Raw genomic sequence first — 9,914 nt, forward strand, 5'->3', positions numbered from 1 at the left:
TGGGTCAATTAATTGGGTCACCAATTAATCAATAAACACACAGGTGAAAAGACTTGTCAAGTGTTACAGATGGTTCAGGCATGTATAGACTAGCCCCCCCCCCTCCCCCCCTCCCCCGCATCTTCCTCATTCGATAAATATGCCACAAAAACCTGCTCCTGGAGAGATACTACTCTCCTGTAGGTTTACACTCCAGCCTCAATTATTTATCTTATCAACTAGTTATCATAATTAGGTGTGTTGGATCAGGTTTGGAATGAAACCCCAGCCTCTCAGAAACCGGGTTGGGCAGCCCGGTGTAGAATATGGTGACCTGGCTTGATAGATGGTTTAAACCATATGTCTGTGACACCTGTTTTTATATCCCCTGTTCAAACAACGGCATGAGTTATTCACATGCAAAGCAGGGACGAGGTTTGTATTGTACTTTAAACTTCCTTTGAACCGTTGTTAGACCTAATTATTCTTTCCCTTGATAGCGGAGAAGTCTAGAAAAACCATTCAGATAAATAGCATACAGTAGCTTATCAGTGACTGCCTATTGTACTTCCCTGCGCGGGCAAGGGCATCCCTGAATGACGTCAGGGCCCATGTGAAAAGGCCAAATGAAGTTGGGTGTAAAGGAGAGAAGAAAACCAGCGTGCGCCTTGTAGGTTTGGGAAACATTGCCGTTAACAAAGACCTTCCACGGGAGTATAATGAAAGGCGCTATTTGGCCAAACCAACAGACCTTTTCCTCTTTCTCATGGGCCCAAAGTCAGTCAGTGCGCCATTGTAGGCGAATCAATACGGCCACGTCTTTATAACCGTCGTTTGAAGAGGCCAGACGTCTAGAAACAAGCTCGTTCGCAGACACAACAAAGTGGTCATTCGTTAAGAGGACAAATAAATGATGTTGTGGTAGACTGGAAATAGTGGTTAGGAACTTGTTTGAACGCAAGAAAATTGGCACATTAATGTTATGCAAAAAGTTTAGCCTTAAACCGGCACACAGAATATAAGAGGTTGACACATAAAATGGTTGTGGGTGAACTATTGCCACGTTTAAGATGTATGATAAAATGTCCTAATCAGAGCTGGGGAAAGTGAATGGGTCAACTTCACGCAACATTCATGCGCACGCAAAGCATTATGATGTTTCACCTACACATTCTAATAACTCAAATAATAAAAGCCTAATTTATCGCTTAAAAAAAAATGTTATTTTTTTTATTAGCCTATTGCTTTTCTTATTGAAACAGCACACTCCCACTCCCTGCTGTCTCTTCGCATCAACAAGTGCTTCGCCTCGAGATCACCGCACCCAGCCTTTAGTCATGCAAATGAGAGAGCGCACGAGGAGTGCTGGGCGCCCGGGGATTGGTCAGAACTGGATTACAATTATCCCAAGTGAAAGGAAGAAGTTTTTGTCGTCCCACATATCGCCTCAGTCTGAGTGAATCGCTGTTCTACTAGTGGTTATCTGTGACTCTCCCGCGAAAGATAGATACACACGTTGACTGAAGGAGTTTGTTTGTTTTTGCAACAAGCAAACAGTCCGGCAACTTCCTATTTTGCTTTGCTTTCTACCTTGAGGTAATGATCGTTTCACACAAAGTCGTAATTTAACACTTGTGCGTTCGTTTCGGTACTGGTGCGTCGTGTTCTGTCCTAATTAGCTAATTCGGTACAGTTGGTGCGTGCAGTGTAGTGTTCCGGTATAGGAAAACCACAGCCAAAAGTCGCCAGGTAAACGGCGACAAAGGCTGGGACGGTTTAGGTAGATTTTTTTTAAATATATATTTTTTGCATTTTAGCTGTCACAACTGAGTCGAAGATGTATAGTATGATGGAACACGAGTTGAAGCCTCCTGGCCAGCAGCAGTCTCACCAGACCTCCCAAGGAATGTCTCCGGTGAACGGAATGGTCAGCTCTCACCCGGGATCCAAATCGGCATGTCCTCCTGGAGTTGACCCCATGGACAAAGTCAAGCGGCCCATGAACGCCTTCATGGTCTGGTCGCGTGGCCAGCGGCGCAAGATGGCCCAGGAAAACCCTAAGATGCACAACTCTGAGATCAGCAAGAGGCTGGGCGCGGAGTGGAAACTCCTCACCGACGCTGAGAAAAGACCGTTTATCGACGAGGCCAAGCGGCTCCGGGCCGTACACATGAAGGACTACCCCGACTACAAGTACAAGCCCCGCCGCAAGACCAAGCCGCTGCTCAAGAAGGACAACCAGGTGGGCAAGTATCCACTGTCTGCGGGGAACCTGCTGGCCGCTGCCGCCGCCCAGGGACAGGGTGGAAGCCCACGGATGGACAGTTACGGGTGGGGTCCCACTGGCGGTTACGCCGGCATGCAGGGCGAGGCCCTTGGATATACCCAGCAGCTCCACCGCTACGACCTGTCAGCTCTACAGTACCCTCAGGCCATGTCGGCGCAGACATACATGAACGGCGGCAACTCCTACAGGTGTGTTCCCTCGCTACCCCCCTGTCATTCATGTGACTGAGGCATGTTCCTTAATTAGTCTGGTTGTACATGAAAATCCAGTTTGTATCGGCTCTATCGTGTAGGCCCGTTCTAGGCTGATGCATCGCAGTGGGTTTTGCACCCTATTCCGTTGAATGTGATGAGCAGGTGCACCCATAGCCCCTTAAGACGCGATGAATTCTCTGAATTAAATGAAGTGGTTTTAGAAGTTTATAAAAGGCTATTCCCTCTGCCTGCGTGCGTGTCACTGATGGGAGATATGCGTCTTAATCATATTGTTTGTTATGCACCAATTATAATTAATTAATGTCCATGCTTCTAAAATGGTCCGAATGATCCTTTCCACACGCTACAGAATGCTCCTTTTAATTAACCCAAATTTTTTAATCCAATTCAAATACGCGTGGCCACTGTGGACCTAATTGAGGAGACGAATTATTTCTCACAATGTCGCTCAATTAGATGGAAATTGGACAATACCAAACATCTGAGTGAAGAGTGGATATTTGGCCTACTTACGGTCGATTTCTACTTGTGTATTATTATTTTAACAAGGCAAATCTCTCACTGCAGTGTGGGCCTACGTTGTCAATCGTTTAAAACTTAAAAATCCAGTTTAGTTTCTCAAATTGACGTGAAAACGATATCATAAATGCAGTTGGTGGATATCTCAACGCATTTAAATTGTAATTTCTTCAGTCATACTGCTTATGTCATCAATCACTTACGAAAACACCTCAATATGATTGATGAATTTGGGCAAACAGTTCTAATCTGGTAATCCTTAAATAGTTTGTTGCCAAACTGGATTTGGTTTGCTGTCAGAAATGACGTACTTCGTACTCTCTGCCATTTAACACCAATTTGAGGCCCTTGTCTAATCTACAGTTGTTAAAAAGGAAGGTGGATAGTTAACGTTTAATTGATTTCACACAAGGAAGTTCCCTGTCCTGTTGGTTCTTGGTCCAGAATAATCGTGCTAAAATTCAACAAATCTGACAGAATTAAAACAAAATTGAAATTACGTCTATTTAAAAAATGTATATATTTTGAACACCTTTAGTGGTTTGGTTTTAAAATCTCAGGTTGGTGAGGGGAGCGCGATGTGTGCTAAAAGCTTGGTGTGTGGTCCTTTTTTTTACCCAGAATCCTCCAGTGCCTTCAGACAAAAACAACTGATGGTGCTTCCCCATACAGGGCAAAATATCCACACATTAGTTAGGATACATTTTAAACACTCACTGCTTTAACTTTTCCATGGCCTTATTTCCCCCCCCCCCCCTCCCGGTCACACGGTAGCAGAGCTGTAAGGGTTTAGGTGTGAGTGAAAACAGCTAATGTTTAAGTATCTCTCCCTCTCATCAAGCCAAGATACTCCAGTAACGTTGGTGGCCTGGCTTGTTAGGACTGGCCCATGTTGTCAGTCAAGGTTTGGTTTGTAAACAAGGATTCCATAACCTGTGGCTCATCCACAGGGGCTCATGTCTTGCATGTCCGTCAAAACCGAACAAAAGAAACACTTTTTTTTCCCCAGAATCCAGTTCTTCTGTAAGGCCAACGTCACTCAGACGTTTGTCCACGATTTTCTGTTAGAAAAGCAAGCCATCGCTGGGTATCGTTTCTGGACCGCTATGTGCCTTAAACTTCTAGAAATTAAGGAAGTCTATGAACAAAAACAGCATACTTTGAACCCTTTTGGGTTTTTTTCATGACCACTTTAGTTTTTTAGTTTGATAAATGTAACGTTGCTTTGTTCACCATAACTTTACAAATGTACCTTGTCCGGGGGAAGGAGGAAGTGGGTCATGGTAGAAGGAAGCCTCAAAAGTCTTACTGTGCTTGTACATTGACAACTTAGAACCATGCCATCTTCTTCAACTAATCATGTCTCTCTCTCTCTGCAGCCCCATGTCCTACAGTAGCAGTCCCCAGCAGCCTAGTCCAGTCATGTCCATGGTGAAGCCCGAACCCGTGTCCCACTCCCCGACGGGGGGCCACAACCCCCACCGAGGGCCTCTCCAGGGGGACCTTAGGGACATGATCAGTATGTACATCCCAGGAGGAGACGGGAGCGAGCAGGGATCCCAGAGGGGCTACACCAGTGTCCAGCAGCACTACCTTGGAGGAACCATGCCTCTTACACACATCTAGGAGGCAGAGGGCCCAAACCTGGGGCTGGGGACCCCAACCAACACACACCTGGACTGGGAAAGTAGATGGACCTTGCATGGCCATGTTCTCAGTCATTGTTGGTTGACATGTGTACACACACACACCTACACTGAGACTGAACCCAAGTACAGACGAGTACACACACACACACACACATGCACTCTCCACGGTCCTGTTACATTTAGTCACTACAAAAAAACTCTTTTCTACCTCCTTTTATTTTCTGTTCTCTGGCCCCACCCCTCCCCCTGGGCCATCTCTCTCCTCATCCCTCTCTGACTGACACCCCCCTGGACCATCTCTGCAACACTGAAAATCCCAGTCTTCCTGATGAACTTCTGGTTATGAAGGACTCCTAGACCCCCCCCCCCCCAAAAAAAAATATGTACATATTTTGATACCCCCCCCCCCCCCCCCCATTTGTTTTTAAAAACTTAATGAACTGAACTTGACGGCATTAACTTCCATTCCGCCCCTCCCCCCCACCTTTACGTATTCCGGAACCCTTCCCAGTGTTCCGATGCGTGATTAGGGTTCCATCAGCTTTCCACAATGTTCCATTGTGCGGTCCTCCCTGGATAGTTCCCCACGGGCACCGTCCGTTTCCTCTCGCGGTGTTGGGCAATCACAACCAATCCCAAACTGGTTGCCCACCCGGGTGAGAGGAGGGGGGGGGGGGCGGGGTTGGGGTGGTTGGAACCGTACAATAGACACCCATGGGATGTGCTTGGGAACCGGGTCAGATGATCGAAAACCTGCAGGGGCCAGTGACATACAAATCACATGACCCTCCCCCCTCTCACGTGCACACGCACACTGAGAATTCTGACTGTAGAACCAGTTTGATTGTGTAACCCGATTGAGTGAGGGGGAGGGGGGGGGGGGGTGGGAAGGGTGGTCCTCTTGTAACACTGGATGACAGACTGAGTGTGAACTTGGAAGGGGGGGGGTGATACACACAGATAACTTGAAAGACCAATGCGAGTTTTAAGTTTTATATATATATATATTTTTAAGTACACAGCCTTTGGGTGCCTTGTGCTTGGTGATATAAGTGCTCTTGTAGTTTTAAAAAAAAAACGTCTTGTAGTTTTAAAAAAACACCTTCAATCCCATGAGCTGACACATGGTAGGCAGCCTGTTGGACAATCTCATCAGTTCTCTGGATTCAGTGGAAACCCACACTAGGTGTGGGCTAGTCCTGCTGTCCTGACGACCGCGGTGGTCCGCAACACTTCGGCCTTCTGGCTGGTCTGTACGGAGGCTTGGTGCTGGCTAATCTTACTGCAGACATCAACACATCCAACTCTTCAGCAACACATTGAACTTTTATAGCATAATATGTCTGATTTTTATATTCATTGACTTTACAGTTTTAACATCATGTCTCTTTGCCGTACCATGTAACCATGGTAATTAGACGACATTCTGAGCGGTTTGTAAATGATCTGTTTGGTACTGGTGCCAGCGACCCATGTTGCCCACACTTGCTGTAGTGTCCAAGGAAAGAGGTTTAACATGCCTGGACTACAGTATACAATCACTGGATGCGTTTGGATCAAGTTTATAAGCCTGCTGGCTGTTAGGTTATCAACATGTCTTTTTACAAATGACACTTCAGTGATGTTCTCCAGGCACAAATGTAAAATCCACAAGCAAAGTTGATTGGACCTATCAATTCAGTTTGTGTCTTAATTGTTATGTAAACTCCTGAAGTCGTTTTCACTTCAAACTCGTATGAGAACAGACATGTGGAGGGTAACTTTAGATCGTAGGGATGTTGTTAGGTCCAACTTGAAGATTCCCACTTCCCAACAATTTTGCCGTTAGAATTACTATCTGGGTGAGTCCTTACGTGTGTGAGATGCATTTTGAAATGGTTAGTGTGGTTACAAGGATTATGCTCAATTTTAGTTTCTGTACATCTACAATCGCTAACCCTGTTCATTATTAGTTAACCAGTGCTGCTACGAAGTTAGGTGTGAGGGAAATATTTGTTTTTGTTTTTTCTTTGTCTGAGATCTCTGGGTGTAGATTGTTAGACCTGTTGAGGATTCACATTTTTACCATTTTGTGAGGATTCCACCCATTAGTGTTATGCAATCCATGAACTAACAAGAACTTGCTTGCATTTAAAAAGGGAATTTGTCACTATACTGAACCTTTTACTTTGATATCTGGCGGGATTTGAAATGATGTAATTTATATGAAAGTAATAATGAACACGAATGTTTACATTGCAATCCAAGTATGTAAAACTTAACGTTTGTTTTTCACTTTTGTATTTCTATTTTAGTATGTTAATACTTTTGCTGGTTGTAAATATACTGCAAGATGTTAAGGCTTGTCAGGTTGTTGTGTATAGTGTATAAACATTATCTTTTTAAGATCCTTATACTAAGGATCTTGTTTTTTTTTTTTGGTTCAAAACTGTTATTGTTCGTATGGCAATGATGACAAACAAAAAAAAAGTTAATAAAAAGTCAAAACAAATATTTGCTCAAGTTTGTTTATTTATTTGACCCCTATTGTTGACTGCCAAGTAAATACTCATCTCAAGAAACTAATTTCTAAAGGAATATGGTGGGCGTTATTGTTGTATATCCTACATTTCTTGGATAAGTCATGTCACGAAGGGGCCGTTTCGTGCATAAATGCAAATACATTTTGAGGAAAGTCGCTAAATTATACATGTTGGTACAAGTCATTGTAGAAATTATTGTAAACGTGAACCTCAAATTTGTGGTTTCAGGCAACTAAATGTGTCGTTTGGCCTAATAGTGATATTCTCGTTTCATTTGGAGGTTTTCTGAATCACGTTGCTGCTCTCAGCTGTTTTGGAAACGATTACCTCATCCGTCCGGTTCGTTAAGGGGAAAGAACAATCACGACATGCAGTCAATCAAAACGAGTCCGTTTAGCCTATAAGTTTAACAGCGGCTCCGCGGGAGGACGCGCTCTCCATAGGACGCTTATAATCAAACTTGCACGGGGACAAAAAAGTTTTGAGGAGGGAACATGAGCGTCCGGGGTCGGGAGGCGGAGTAGCGCGCTCAATGATTTAAGGTCGATCATTTACTTTCTTCTTCCCTCTTTTTAAATTCACTTTTCCCCCCTCTCTACTCTTCCCCCTCTCCCCCTCCCTTCCCATCTCTCTCTCCCTCCGGAGAGAAAGCGGGTGGCTGGCCCGGTCGTAATTGGCCGTTTCGAAGGCACATTGTCCGTAGCTTTTGAGCTCGCAGGTGCACATAGTAAAGCCGCGGAGTCCTCACGACTCCCCCGGGGCGCTTTGTTCCCTTTCTCTCGCGCCCCCGCCGAGCAGAAAATTAGCGTTGCATTCGATGCTTCGTCTCCCCTTCTTCTGAAGCTGAGGCTTAACCCCTTCACCGCCCGTCGCCATTCTCATGGAAATGGAAGAGCTCGCACCGGCTAATCGGGGAGCGAGGGGAGGGGATGGGAGCAGGGTGAAGGATGAGTACCGAGGGGGAAGGGAGAGGTGAACCCACCGTGCTCTCTGACAATCTGACATTCAGGACCCATCTCTCTCTCTCTCTCTCTCTCTCTCTCTCTCTCTCTCTCTCTCTCTCTCTCTCTCTCTCTCTCTCTCTCTCTCTCATCTCTCTCTCCCCCCCCCCCTCTCTCTCTCTCTCTCTCTCTCTCTCTAACACAGCCCGTTTCCCTGGCAACTCAAGACTGTGAAACTAGCCAAGAAAAGAGCGTAAATTGAAAGGCTACTAGGCTAGCCTATTACCAAACGCAAGGAATATTAATTTCATCAAAGCAATATTATAAAACTGATGAACAACATTAATAAATAACTCCAAAGTCAAATGGATGAACGGGAAAACGTGCTAGGAAGGAGTTGTCATGCGTATTAAACTTTGGCCAGATGGCTCGAGAGGTGAAGGCTGGGCGATCTCTTCAACGTTGTTTCCCGGGATGCAGCCTACATCTATACTTGTACAGCCCACTATAGGGCCTAGTAATAACTTCTTAACGGTTTACATTTAAAGGTCCTATAAAGTTTGTTGCTACACTGGCGGAAGTTTGATAAGGCACTGTTTGGAGGGACAGGGTGTGGGCGGGTGAGTGGGGATTTAGTGAGGTCGATGTGAAGCTGGGAATGGGGGGGGGGGGGGGGTTGGTGGGGGCAGGGTAGCGGGGATGGGATTTTCTGGTCGAATACGTCCAATCTCTTAGCAACGGGCAGTGAGGCTTCAACAAGTGGTTGCCATGGATTTGGTGAGCTGGGGCTGAAAAAGTGCGTGGGAGATGGCGGGCGGTGTGACTTTTAAGTCTTACGAGAAGCTGTGGTCATCAGAACAGGAACAGAGAGAGTGTGTGTGTGTGTGTGTCGTGCGTGTTGGCCTATGACTCAGGTACTCATCAGAAGGTTTGCTATAGGCTCCGCCTACTCAGATCTGTGCTGGTGACACATCGCTCTTGCAGCCTACTTACTCATAAACTAATTCGGTAATGACGTTTCCATTTTGCCTGAAGTTAATTAACATGCAGCAACAAGTGCTTTTGGCTCCCCCCCCACACACACACACACACCTCCCTGAATGAGTCCCCATGTTTGACTGAGATTAGGGATTATGTAAACATAGAAAAGAAAACCCTATTTCGTTGCTTCAGGAAACACCACTTCAAAAGTCGTTATGGAAACAAACCCATGCATCGTACTTACCTGCATTCCTTGGGAAGCCTGTAAAGAACCACTCCTTTATCGCACGAAGGGCAAACACCCTTCTTGCGCTGCAGTTCTGGAACCCACGCGCACTCAGAATGCGTACAAACGAAGAGCAGTCACAGAGGTCTCTCCTCGTGCACGCTTCCTAAGCTTCGACTGCTTCTCTCAAACCGCTAATGAAGTTTTACGCACGCCGTGAATTGAACAAAAGTCGTCCTGTTTGAGCACAAACACACACAAAAAGCTTTTAACAACACTTTATTTTTATCAACACACTTTAAAAACACGTTTCTCATAAAAATAAACTTTGACTGATCTATGGTAAGTTTTGGTCAAACTTCCAACTGTCCAGAACGAAGATGCGCCCAGGTAGGCATTTGTGATGGACTGCCACCACTCCCTTTTAACACAGGTCGTTGGCAAAGCAGCTCGTTGCAGTGTTTGCTTGCAGGTGAGCGAGTGGGTGTCAGCATTTGGCGGAGCGCCGCTTCGGTTGGGTGCAATGTCACAGAGCGCCGGATACACAGCATTTTTTTGGACTCACGCTCACACGGTGCAGCTGAGCGGGCCTAGT

At 45.7% G+C, this 9,914-nt stretch overlaps 1 protein-coding gene across 1 annotated transcript; it reads left to right on the plus strand.

Annotated features, from left to right (window-relative positions):
• The first annotated feature begins 1,389 nt into the window (after positions 1-1,389).
• sox19b (SRY-box transcription factor 19b) lies at positions 1,390-7,140 on the plus strand. The gene is made up of 2 exons (XM_047052067.1): positions 1,390-2,454; positions 4,380-7,140. The coding sequence occupies exons 1-2, from the start codon at positions 1,817-1,819 to the stop codon at positions 4,624-4,626; spliced, it is 885 nt and encodes a 294-aa protein (XP_046908023.1). The 5' UTR covers positions 1,390-1,816; the 3' UTR covers positions 4,627-7,140.
• The last annotated feature ends 2,774 nt before the right edge of the window (positions 7,141-9,914 follow it).

This window comes from Hypomesus transpacificus, unplaced genomic scaffold (assembly GCF_021917145.1).
Source record: "Hypomesus transpacificus isolate Combined female unplaced genomic scaffold, fHypTra1 scaffold_199, whole genome shotgun sequence".
NCBI classification, from domain to species: domain Eukaryota; kingdom Metazoa; phylum Chordata; class Actinopteri; order Osmeriformes; family Osmeridae; genus Hypomesus; species Hypomesus transpacificus.

Coding starts and splice junctions, on each gene's coding strand:
- sox19b (XM_047052067.1), top strand. CDS start 1,817: ATGTATAGTATGATGGAACACGAGTTGAAGCCTCCTGGCCAGCAGCAG. Junction 2,455..4,379: donor AACGGCGGCAACTCCTACAG/GTGTGTTCCCTC, acceptor CTCTCTCTGCAG/CCCCATGTCCTACAGTAGCA.